General features: G+C 50.0%; 1 protein-coding gene across 5 annotated transcripts in view; it reads right to left on the reverse strand.

Moving 5' to 3' along the window:
* The window catches only part of ALS2CL (ALS2 C-terminal like), a 100,714-nt gene that overhangs the window by 45,592 nt on the left and 42,120 nt on the right, over window positions 1-13,002 (reverse strand). For 2 of the 5 annotated variants that reach the window (XM_019529637.1, XM_019529597.1), the window contains exon 1: window positions 9,367-11,987. The exons of 2 other annotated variants lie outside the window; for them this stretch is intronic. In XM_019529637.1, coding sequence (XP_019385182.1) covers window positions 9,367-9,390 — 24 coding nt within the window. In that variant the 5' untranslated portion in view covers window positions 9,391-11,987. Of the gene's footprint in view, window positions 1-8,387; window positions 9,346-9,366; window positions 11,988-13,002 lie in introns of those variants that run through there. One more of the 5 variants, XM_019529613.1, reaches the window with a different exon arrangement.

Here is a 13,002-nt window from a genome sequence, read left to right on the forward strand (position 1 = left end):
ATATATGTATACGTATCTACATATACATATCTACACACACGTGTATACAGTATATATCTGTGTGCGCATGTGTATGCATACGTGTGTATGCATGTGCATGTGTGTGTTTGTCTCTATATGTGTGTGTACATATGTGTGCACGTGCATGCACATGTGTATATGTGTGTGCGTGTGTACATATATATGCGTGTATGTATATACACATGTGTATACGTTTGTCTATATGTGTGTGTGCATATGCATGTAAATATATGCATGCATAGATTTGTGTATATATGTTTGTGTATGTGTATATGTGTGTGTGTGTATGAGATTATATATACCCCCCCCCTTATTTATTTAGTCTATAAAGTGCAATCTCTACCCTATCTTCTGCCATTCATTCAGCCAGCATTTGGTGAAGTTTTAAAGCAGCCCTTCTTACTTCACACGCAGCTGTTAGCTGGCAAGGTTATATGATCTAAGGAGACTAAAAAGATAATGGAGGGAATTCAGCCCCCCTTTCTTAAGGTCATGAGTTGGAGTCATTTACTGGAGCAAGTATTTGAGTATGGTGTTTACTCACCCCTAGATAAAGGAGATTTCAAAGCAATTGCTATTGTGCCATCCGAATGATGACTCAGGGCCGAACCTTAAATAGCCAAGAGGGGGTTAGGGGCAAGCAGAGGTCACATCCAGCATTTACACATTTTAGGAACTGAATGGGAGTTGCGGCAGAGCTGCGCATCAGCAGAGTGCCTCAGGTCGGACGAGTGGCTCCTCTGGACAGAGGGTTCACAAAACTCCCTTGTTCTGCAGAATTAATAAAGGCAACGTGGGCTAAGCATCCCCAGTCTGCTGAAGTCTGCTCCTGGCATTATTAACCGTTTGCCTTCAAATACACGATGAAATCTCAGTCACCCATGGGTTAAGTTGCTTTATGATCCTGATTGCAATATTTTCTGTGGTTCTTACTTTCTGTACGAGTCCATCTTAATAATATGGCTGTAAATTCTGGCTTTTCCAGTTGCGTGATTTAGCACTGGGGAGAGAAGATGGAAGGATAGGAGCAGAGGGAGCTCCCCGAACACATTGCCCTACCTCGATCCTGCTTGGGAACTGGATGGATAGATGATGGGGAGCTTTCTCAGAAGCCATCCAACCTCATGGCCCACCAGGTTTTTGGCCTCTCTGCTGAAGTACACCAGGTACCCTCTTGCACCAAGAGGGATGGGGAGGCGTGAACCAAGACTAAGTCATCTTCCTGTGGCCAAGCATCCATTAGAGAAGAACAATCCTCGATCCAACCTGAGCTGGTGATCAGGTCCTATTGTATCAGGATCAAGGCACAGCAGAGCTGTCAAACATGCACATCAAGATGCAGCGGCCTTGACACCCCTGAGAGAGGTGAGCAGCATACTAGACTTGTTCTGCGGAGATCAGAGAACAATACAGAGAGGCATGTCCAATATTATTTTCAGCAGAAGAGAAGAAGATTTTGCTTTCCACTAATTTGCAATCCTATGCCCCATGCCTCTTGTTGCATTAGCATCACTACTGGGAAAAAACCCATAGACATCAGACAGGATTCAAAGCCTCTTGTTGAATTGCTTATCATCACCTGTTCTGTTACCTTCTCACCTATGATGATGTCTTCAGATGGGGACCATCCGCTCTCAGCACAAAATGCCCCACTTCTGCCCTTGAATCCTTGCTTTATCTCAGCTGCATTTCCAAATCAAGTGGAGCTTGATGCTTCAAAATCATCCCAGACAGAACTTGTGGTCCATGGGTAGGAATAGCACCAAGTCCTTTAGCGTCTAGGCAAGGTGGGAGGTATCCTCCATCCAAAGCAGGGGTGCCAAGAGCACATCTGTCCCCAGCACTTTCGTTGCTTTAAACTTCCCGTGTGAAACGTCACAGCTCCACCCCTCCTGACTCATTTGTCCTTGCAAGTCATTGCACCATCCCAGTGCTTTCTGCTCCAATGACTGCCAGTTCATTAGCTTCAGTTCACCCACTTTTCAGTCTCATTCCCATCCCATACTAGGCATATGCACCATCCTCCCTGAGCTGGGGGATACCGCTCACGTGACCCTCCAGACAACCCAACCTCATCAGCACCTGACAAGGAATGAGCCCACTTCATTTCTCTTGAGCAAGCTCCTCACCTCCCTAGAGACAGGCATGAGGACCCCTGGAGTCAAGCTTGGCGCTGGTGGAGAGCATCAAATGCAACTAGGGAGTTTTACTACGGGCATTTCTTCATGGCAGAGTTAGCTCCAGGCTCGTACTGAGGTGTTGACCCTAAAAGCTTGTTACCCAATTACCACGATGCTCCCAACTCAGGTTTGTTGGCTCCATTAGGAAGAGAAGTTAGAGCCGGGGCAATCCTCCTCCACCCTGTAATGAGGATGTCGGCTAAAGCATTTGGCTGTGAATAGCCCTCCAGTGGTTTTCTACAATGCCATCACCCCTCACATCTGCTTCTGTCCACAGAAGCAATCCCACCTGGCACTGGGAATACAGCAAACAGCAGCTCAGTTCACTGCATCATGGAGAAGAGAGAGAGAGAGGCTGGGTGGCATGTCTAATATCGGTGTCAGAAGTGCCCCCCTGAAACCTTAGAGACAGATGTGTGCAGTACCAGTGGGGATGCAGTCATTTAGGCAGGGCTCTGCAGTGTGGCCTGCCCATAGCAGCAGGCTTGGGAGGCTGGGTATCCAGCCCCCTAGGCCAGTTCTGCAGCGAAGACACCACCTACTCCACAGATCATAACTCTTCTCACCCCACCATTGCATTTCAGTTTGCAGCACAGGTGTCCCATCTTGCAAATGCACTCAGGTCCAGGCATTACTGTCACCTAAAAGTATGTTGGCACCTAGAAAACTTGGATTATGATCACGGCCCTATTCCTCCCAACACTGCAGAGGTATAAAGATGAATCCCATCCTGTGGTTTATGGTTTAACATCCATTATGGTTTACATCCTTGCTCTTTAGAGTTAAACATAGAGGGGGTGGGGGGGAATGGATGCAGGTGCAACTGCAAATTATGACAGGGGTGGCTTGTGGGAGCTAAATGTAGCACCGGTCTATGTGTCAATAGCAGGTTAGTACTTTCCCCCGGCAAAAGTACACCCAGGGAGATCAATCTCTGCACCAGCACCCACCTGCACCATTTGCGGCATGGAACAAGCCTGCAATACCTGGGCAGGGAGGTGTGATCTGATTACGAGCTCTGGGGACAACCCTAGATTTTAAAAGAAATGGATCTGAGCATTTGCGGCAGCGGTGGTCTCCACAGAAGACAGACGACTGGACTGTATATTTTTCCTGTTTGCTTGCTTATAATGCTGTAGTCTTTGACAAGGCTCTCCTGACTTGTTAATACAGTGAGAAGTCTAAAGAGGTACAAAAGCAACTTGTTTGGATCCATGCAGGTGAAAACTTGGACCGAGACCTAAATTAGGCAACTGGGGGCCAATGCAGACTGCTCTCGAGTCAACATGAGTTGTGAGCTCTTTTACAAGCTCCGTGGAGGCCCTGGGTTAATCTGTAGATAACAAAGTCTGCTTCTTTCTTATCTAAATCTTTATTCCTCCCTATCAAGACTAAGAGCATTGAGTTCATACAAATGCAGTGTGTTATCCGCTGGCTGAATTTGCAGTTAGGCTGGAGTCAAAGAAACCTTTTGTTTTACAAGGGAAACAATCCTAAGCCTTGTTTGGCCAACACCAGCTCTCTGAAACAAGTTTTTCATGTCAGATGGTGGAGGCAGGCAATGGGACTTGACTGAGAAGTTAATGTTCATGTACAATTGAAGTCACCAGGGAAGCAGGCTGGAAAATGCAGTGTGCAGATTAAAAGATGAACATTGGAAAGAAAAAAAAAAGGGTGGGGAATGACAATATAAACCCCCAAATACAGTGTCTAACAGCAAGAAGGGAGCATTTAGATACAAGATAGTAGTGAAATGCTTTGCGGGGGTGGGGAAAGAAGGAAGACCTCAGGACAGTGTAGTTGAATCAGCTGCTTAATCCCTGTGGTCCTTGGTCCTGGATGTCATGTCACCACCAATAAGTACTGCACACACCGGAGGAAAGGAGAACCAGGCTGATGTGGCAGCCTTGTAGACCTGATGGACAAGTGAGGCAAGGTATGAGCCAGTGACAAGAAGGAACATAACACATTTCACAGGACTGTCCCTGGATGAAATCATCCCAGGCTGAGAGAGATGTAGCCGGTAGACTCATAGAAAGGGCTGGAAGGGAGCTCAGGAGGTCACGTCTAGTCCAGCCCCCTGCTCCAAGCAGCACCAGCCCCAACTTCATCATCCCAGCCAAAGCTTTGTCTACCCAGGTCCAAGGATGGAGACCTGACCACCTCTCTGGGTAACCTGTTCCAGCGCTTTACTACCCTCTTAGTGAGAAAGTTTTTTCCTAATATGCAACCTCAACTTCCCTTGCTTCAGCTTGAGCCCATTGCTCCTTCTGTCATCTGCCCCCACTGAGACCAGCCCAGCACCATCCTCTTTGCAGCCCCCCGGCAGGGAGGTGAAGGCTGCTCTTCAGTCCCCCTCGGTCTTCTCTTCTGCAGACTCAATCAGCCCAGTTCCCTCAGCCTCTCCTCACCAGTCCTGTCCCTCAGCCCCACAGCCATTTTCATTGCCCTCCACTGGACTCTCTCCAACTTGTGCACATCCTTTCTGTAGTGGGGGACCTGCAGCTGGACACAGGACTCCAGATGTGGCCTCCCCAGTGCTGAATAGAGGGGAAGAATCATGGCCCTCGATCTGCCAGCGACGCTCCTTCCAGTGCAGCCCAAGATGCTGGTTGTCTTCTTGGCACCAAGGGCGCACTGCTGGCTCCTGTTCAGCTTCTTGTCCTCTGTGCCCCCAGGTCCTTTTCTGCAGAGCTGCTGCCTCACCAGGCAGCCCCCAGCCTGCACCGGTGCATGGGGTAGTTCTGTCCTAAGTGCAGGACTTTGCACTTGTCCTCGTCGAACGTCATGAGATTTCTTTTGATCCAATCCAACAATGTGTCAAGATCTCCCTGAATCCTAACCCTACCCTCCATCTTATCGATCAGCTCAGCATCTTCTGCAAACTTCCTGAGGGTGCACTGCATCCCATCTTCTATGTCGCTGATGAAAAGATTGAACAAAACCAGCCCCAGGACCGACCCCTGGGGCACTCCACTTCATAACAGCTGCCAACTAGACATCGAGCCATTGATTACTAACCTTTGAACCTGATAATCCAGCAAGTTTTCTATCCACCCAAGACCCTGGGAGGAAAACTTGCTGGCATGCTACTTGAAGAAAGAAGCTGTGAGCAGGTCAGAGAGCATCTGACCCAACAGCAAGGAGACAGGGCGCGTGCTAGCGTGAACTAGTAAACAAATGGCTGGATGGGTGCTAAGGGGCTGGTTTCAATCCTGGGGACTGGAAGACTGGTCCACCCCCAAGCCAGAAGCTTTTCATAACCCTGTTCAACCTTTGCCTGCTCAGCATAAGCTAAAATCTGAGTGCACCCCTCTGCGCTCAACTACCTCCTGTTTCTAATGCTGCATGAGGCACACTGGATCCGGACCTGATTAAACGCCCTTTTAAAAACCACTGAAATAGATGTATTTTTTGTGATATTTGAATCAGAGCCTTTTGACCTCCCCCCAGATCTTCATTGCAGCCTGACAACCCTTTGGCTCAGGGAACCTGTTAAAAGCTATTGAGCCCACTAGAACAGCTTGGCTTTAGGACAGCAGAGCTCAGGGGGACTGATTCCAGGGAGAGCTTCAAATCCCATGCCTCCTACCGGTATAGGCCTCACTAGAATGACTGGAAAGGGTTAATGGCTACAACTACCTGGGGAAAAAAACCAAACTTAAAACCAGCTGAAGCTTCTGGACTTAGCAGGGCCCTTGCAAAAAGACCCAAAAAAACATGCTCTGCTTGGTGCATGGGGAGGGGAGGATACCAGAGCCGGGAGGGGAGTGAACAAGACATGCTTCAGGAATGCAGCTACATGTTGCTGCACCATCATTTAGTACTTGCAAATACAAGTACTGAATGGCAGCGCAGTAACTGGCATTACTGTGGAGCAGCATCCCCGCACGGCTTCCTAGTGACGCTGGCTGTGCAGTAGCTCGCTACGACTGTGCAGTAGCAGCGCGTCATGGTTCATGCCCTGCAACGCTACTGCGCCGTGCTAATGAATGCCCGGTCGGATGCAAGGGCGGGGGTAGCAGTCATCTCCGAGGCAGTGCTCCCTGCCATGTTGCAGCAGAAACGCTCTCCCTGCGGCAGGGCATCACTCTGACCTGCCTCTCTTGCCACCCATCCCTTGGATGTTACTCCTTTCCACAGGTAGTTCTGCAGACCATTGCAACGGTTGGTGTGAAAGCCCGTGTGCAGAGTTGAGTTTCCCTACAGAGGACAAACTTTACCATGCTACCCACATGCTTTACCATCTTCCACGGATGGTCCTAAACACTGCTGCAAGGCAGAGCTGCACTATAGTCCCCCATTACACAGATGGAAAAACCAAGGAAAAGACAGGGCACAGCTTGCCCAAGGGCACATAAGGTATATAATGGTGCAGCACACTTGGGTTTATGTCCCTTGCCCCCCCTCACACACACACCTCGTCCTGACCATTGCACATGACAACATCTTGCTTGGCCCTTTGATCATTGAAAAAGATGTGTTGGCACATGAATAGGAGCACAGATCCACTCTCATCAGCGAATGAATCATCCATTCATTGCTCACCTCCACCACTGCCGCTGCCTCCTTTTTTGCCTATGCTAGGTCGACACAAACCTGGGCACAGCAGAGTTTTGTTGAAGCCTGTAGACACTGGTGGAATACAATGCAGCTGTGCGGCGCTAACCAGACATATCCCTAATATATAATTGGGATGCCAGGGGATTTTTAAGTTGCTGTAACTCTTACGCTGGAGGTGTGCATTCTCTAGATCACATGCAGAAACCTTGCCAGAAATTTTCTGCCCACATTTTGCTTCATCAGAAAAGGCTGGTCCAATCCGTCCAGAATTTGGCTTGAAGCATTTCAGGCTTTAAGACACCATCACACCAAAGGAGAGCGCTGACAGATCCTTGGCAAGATGGGAGATCCTCAGAGCTGCGTTGTGAATGATGCTCTTACCAACTTTACTGATGAAGGTAGCAAAACCCTCGTCTCGCAGAGCAGCTGCATCATCTGGGGAGTTTTCTGGCCATTGGAAATTAAGCAGTTGATCCCAATTCAATCAAACCAGGTTAAAAAAAAAAATCACTCCTGGACCAGAAAGTTTGCCTAGGTTTAATCACATTTCTTTGTTACCGTGTCTTGTGCGTGTGTCAGGTTTGATTATGTAGTTTTGGTAAGAGGGTAGACAGTGGATTTGTATGGGATGGTTTGGATGGAGAGGATCCTGTCTCAGGCAGGGGGTTGGACTAGACGAGCTCCGGGGGTCCCTTCCAGCCTGACTTCTCTACGATTCATTATCAATCTTTGAGTGTGTTAGAGAAGATCAGAGACCTTTCCTATCTGACCCCAGCTGCAGCGGGGCAGGACCCGAGGATCCTGCAGGGTCCTTTCCAGCCCCGAACACCGATGCCTCTATTAGCACACATTCACCACCCGTGTCAAAGTACCTGGGTGAAATCCTCCTTTCTGCAGAAACACACCAGCCTCTTTCACCATAACTAGGGCCAAATACCAGGCTCGTGACTCAGTCAGGGAGGCCGCGCACCTCCCCAGCAGACAGCTCCCGATCTTGCTTCATCAAGCCAGCCATCCCAGGTGAGACGAAGGCTGCCTGCCTTTTGCAGCCTGTGTCACGCGCCGCAGGAATAGTTTCAGGCAGGGGCAGACTGTTCTCCTGCGAGGTGTCTCCAGCTAGACGGTCTGCATCCTCCCCTTGTAGTCTCACGTGAGAGATGCAAGGCTTGGGTTTAACCTTGGCACGGAGGAGGACAGAGCCCGCCGCTCGCTTACCTTGATCGCTGGTGCAGGGGTTGGACTAGATGTCCCTGCCAGCCCTCGTTTCTTAAGACTCTACGATCCCACTTTCCACCACTTTGGCATATGCTTTATTGGTAACGCCAGTACATTTCTCCCCCTTTCACTGAGACAGCTCAGCCCTCACCATTGTGCACCAACACACTCGGCTTCTGACCGACGCTGCAGGAAAGGCACTGCCCTCCCATCATTACATAAGCCCCGAAAAGGGACTTCTATGCAGCACGCTCCCAAACTCTCATTTCATCAGTGACTTACCCGGTGCAGCGTGACTTTCAAGCCTCCCCTTCTGCAATCTGCCGAGCACAAATGCAGCCAGCTTTCAGACAAGTAGCCACGCGCAGGAGCGGCTAGAAACCCTGAAGAAAGGCAGTGTAAACTTACCTTACATAAGAGGAGCGCTCATGTTTTCCCTGTTGTTCAGCCGTCGCCGCAGATCCTCTGAGCTTTGGGGCCCTGAACTACTTTGTGGCTTTAAAAAGTCACTGCTCACCACACCCACCTCTCCCTCCCACAGCTGATCGGCCGAATCCAGCCGCGCACAGATCCAGGCCTGTCTCCTGCAGTCACAAGCACACGCGCACACCAGGCCCTGCGCCACACTTACGTAACCCCACTAAATAAACAGGAGTGTGTGATGCGTGGCCTATTACTTCTGTTTCTCAAAAAGCCGGTGGCAAGTCTATGTCAGAGGAAGGCAAAAGCACACGCGCCACTTAAAAACAAAGATATGCCAGGGAGTTTCTTCCCCACCGAGTTGTACCCCTGACTTCAAGCATCTAACGTGTCGTTCCAGCTCCCGGCCGTCTGTTTCCTTTTGGGACCTTGCGGTTTCCAGGATAATTTGCTGGACGGCTTCCACATAGGAGTGACTTTGGTTTGCATGGATCACGCTCATGTATCGCCTTCCTCTGCTGAACGCTGGCCCGCATCAGATCAAAACAGAAAATAAATGCTTCCTGCTATTCAGAGCGCAGGGCCTGGGATACAGCAGAGCTGCTGCCCGGTGTCCCCAGGCCAGCGGAAAAGCCAGCCTGTATCAGCCATTACCAGCGACAAATGATGTGGTTTTCTACCCCAGCCCACCCATTCACGTCCAGCGACTCCCTGCACAAAAGCTTGGCAGCGTCTCCCCCTCGGGCTATAATGTGCAAATCCCCATAAAAGCCCCCACTGCCTATTTACACCCCATCAAAAAAAAATAATGTTGCTAAGCAAAGGCTCCTGCTGTCCCTTTCTGCTAGCTGATGAGCAGGAACAAAGCCCCGTTCTTTCCCCTCCTTGGTGCTCTGGCATGCTATGAGTCGCGGGTTTTCGCTCCAGCTGTAGGCTTTCAAAAAGTGCTGAAGTCACTGGAACTTACTGGGAAAAGAGGTCCGGCGCTCATCAACTCCCGCGGTACAATGCAAAGCGGCTGTCTTGCAGATAACAAGGGACCCGAGCAGCGTTGGTGGCTATGGAGTCTTTGTGCAGACAGATTGCTTTATCGCACCGACTTCCTCCCTGCTCCCCGGATATCCACAGGGCTCCCTGGGGTGGGACATGCACCATAACTCACTGTCCACCTTGTCAGGGGAGCTTTCTCTGCACTGATGTGCAGGCCAGCTGCCCCATACGGCGAGGAGAGGATGGAAAGGGGGGAAAAAATAAATAAATGAAGAGTGAGCGATGGGGTCAGCGTGCGCCTGCACTGTGAAAAGCTGGAGGGCTGCGTGGTTAAGACACGGGGCCGTGCAGTAAAGCATCTAAGTTTTATTCACCACCTATTGCTTAAGGGACTTTGGTCAAGTCTCTCCACTTTATGGCACTTTGGTCAGGTCTCTCTACTTCGGAGCCTCAGTTTTCCCCACCTGTAAAATGGGGGTACAACTGCAAGGTAGGAGATAAGACACAGGGCCATGCAGTAAAGCATTTGAGTCTTATTCACCACCTATTGCTTATGGGACTTTGGTCAAGTCTCTCCACGTCCGAGCCTCAGTTTTCCCCACCTGTAAAATGGGGATAAAGCTGTGAGGTAGAGGTGACTTTGGGAAATGCAACTCCCCATTCACATAGGGCTTGGAAATCACAGAGATGTGGGTTTGGGGGGGTCTTCAAGGGTCATCTGGCCCAATTCCCTGCAGGAAAGCGCAAGTAGAAGGCAGGATGGGATAGCAGTGTATCACGAGAAGCTTGTGCCCCCCTTGGTTGCCTGCTCAAGGCATTCAAAAAGAGGGTGGGAGGAGATCTTTGCTCATGGGAGAGCTCCAGATGAATGCTCTCAGACTGGAGGAACAGCAGGTCTCGCTGGCAGCACCCCAGGCAGATATCTAGTGCACAGTGCAGGGCAGTGCTGCAATGAAGGATCACTTTGCATTCCAGCTTTGGGTTTGGCCTGTGGGCGCTCCGCACAGAAACGCTCCTGCCAGGCAAGTCCAGCTCCCTGCCCAGCCTCCAACAGAAGTCACTCCGAATTTCCAGCCCTGAAAACAACCCCCAAACTCAGCATTAGCTGTGCCTTAAAAGCCACATCGCCCCAGTGTCACGGGGATGCCAGCTCTTCCTTTTACCAGCAGGAATTAGCTACTGGGTCCTTCTCATTATGGCCAAAGGGTCTTTGGAATTTACCACCCTTTGGAAAGTCCTGACAATTCAGCATTTGTTTCTATCCCACATCAGGCCATGATCTTTTGCTCAAATTTTGCAGAAAAGTGTTCAGGTTTTTCTTTTTTCTTTAAGTTTGACGGAAACGCAGACACAACTATTCCCAAATAGCCAACGCATTCCACTTAGGTCTACTGACGGATTCAAGCACTTCATTCTGGAGTCCTTTCGATCCTGAATGTCATTTCCCACCCCGTTGTGGAGTTGTAGTCAGTAAATCAGGTGGCCTCATTTTACCCTATGGGCCTGCCCCGTGGCTAGAAAGCCCCTCCAAGGCACCATGCAGAGCCTAGTCTGGGGGAAACTATTGCATAAGGAGAGGCGTGGGTCTTCACCACCCCAGCCCACAAGAGAAAACAAGGGCCTGAGCAAGCCTTCCAGAGAAGCAATGCTGGGACAAAAATACTAACTCATGTTTCCTTTTTAAATCAAGCTAAAAATAGAAGTGGTTTTCCTTCAGTTCCTCCCTGCACCCGTCAGGGCATGGGGACGCAGCATCTAGAGCAGTTCCCACGCAGCATAACCCAGAAGCAGACAGACATGCACACCAGGTAAACTGGTTTAAATCTGCATGGAACAATTCAAAAGCAGACATGGAAAATCGAGTGCTATTTCGAAGCAGTTCAAGGGTGCATGCGGACACCGAGCGCTCCATGACACAGGGCTGGTCGGGCCTCCAGGCATCCCACAGTGCATTGCTCCTCACCTTACACACACTGCTGCTACTGGCTGCTCTGGGCTGTAGCCGCCTCCTCTTTTCCTGTGTTGTTGGCAGTTTTTCCCCACAAGCGCCCTTGCTTGGCACAGTCAATCGGAGGTCTCTTTCTAACAGCCAGCTGGGTCTTCACTCTCTATCCAGCCCAGGCCTTTCGATTCCCACAACCCCGGGAACCAAAAAGCACGGATCCAAGCACTCTCCCCCCCCCAAGGCAGGCAGACGCATTGCAGACGGGTCATTTGCCAGCTCCCGAAGTTTATTTAACTCGCAGTTAGGACTCAAGCAGAGAAACGACAACAGCCCTGGCCAAAGGGCACCCACCCCAGAGGCTTTCCAAAGCACGTGTGCAAGCGCTCTCCCCACTACCCAGCTACCATGAAGGGCTGGGCTGGGTCCCCTGCCATTGGAGACGCAGCACTTCACACCCCATCCGCGGCATTTTGGAATATGTGCGTCCGTACCCACATGTACAACATGCAGAAAGAGACGCCTGCTTTTCCCACTGGCAAGTTCCCAACCAGCTCTGGTCCTCCTGTCTGACCTTGCACCCACTCCAGGGCCCCATGCAAGGGCAGCATTGACTTCCAGCTGCCGTCGTGCTCCTGGTGTGATCGTGCGATTGGGACAGCAACCATTCCCCCACCCCCCGCACTGTCTTCCTCCCCTCCTCCCACGTCAGCACCCAAGGTGGCTGCCCCAGATGCCCCAGTCTTGCTATGCCACTGCTCCCCATCCCTGACTTACCCTTCTCTCTCACCCTTTCCACCACCTCTTAGTGGGACAACTGGTCTCCCACCTGCATCCCTTGACAGCCCACTTCCTCTCCCGTTTCAGGTGACTGCTGCTTAAATCAGCCTCTGTCCTCAGCGTCCTGCCACTGTTTTTTGCACCCTCCAACACCTTCAAACACACTCAAACATTCAGGGATAAGAGATCGGTGCACTTAGTCCTGGCTTCAGAGGCCATGCAGTCTTTTGGGTAGTGGCCTGGACTGGATCTCAGCACACTTCAGTTCTGTTTAGGACTGGGCAGGCAGGTTTCCTACCCTGCAAGAAACTAAGACTTCAATGTTTCTCTCTGCTGAAATCAGGATGGAAAATCCAAGCTTCACATTTTTCTTACCTGGTGAAAAATAAAGGTCAAAATAGAACAATATTTCCCACCTTGCAGTTGCATCCCCAACTCCTACCGTGCAGTTGTATTCCCATTTTACAGGCGGAGAAGACTGAGGCTCAGAAGTGGAAAGACTTGACCAAAGTCCCAAAAGCAATAGGTGGTGAAATATTGCCTTGGCTGACCAGGAGTCCACTTCTGGTCAGCCAAGGCAATATCGTTCCATTTTGACCTTTATATTTTTTAGGTTAATTTTATCATTTTTGTCAAGTTGTGAAGCAAAATTACTTTTTCACTTGAAAAGAATGATGCCCACCCCCTCACTACCCCCCACGCCTCGCCACCAAAAAGACCCCAAACCAAACCAAAGAACAGGATGCACTGAACAATTCAAAATGTTTTCTCAAAAAGGAGTTTAAAATGTTTGACTTGGTTCGTTTTTGCAAAAAAAAATGGCCGATTTTTGCAACCACATTTCAAGAAATTATTTTTGTTTTTCCAAGCAGCAAAAGATATTTCGGGCTA

Source organism: Crocodylus porosus, unplaced genomic scaffold, assembly GCF_001723895.1.
Source record: "Crocodylus porosus isolate Cpor-Errol unplaced genomic scaffold, CroPor_comp1, whole genome shotgun sequence".
In the NCBI taxonomy this organism is placed as follows: domain Eukaryota; kingdom Metazoa; phylum Chordata; order Crocodylia; family Crocodylidae; genus Crocodylus; species Crocodylus porosus.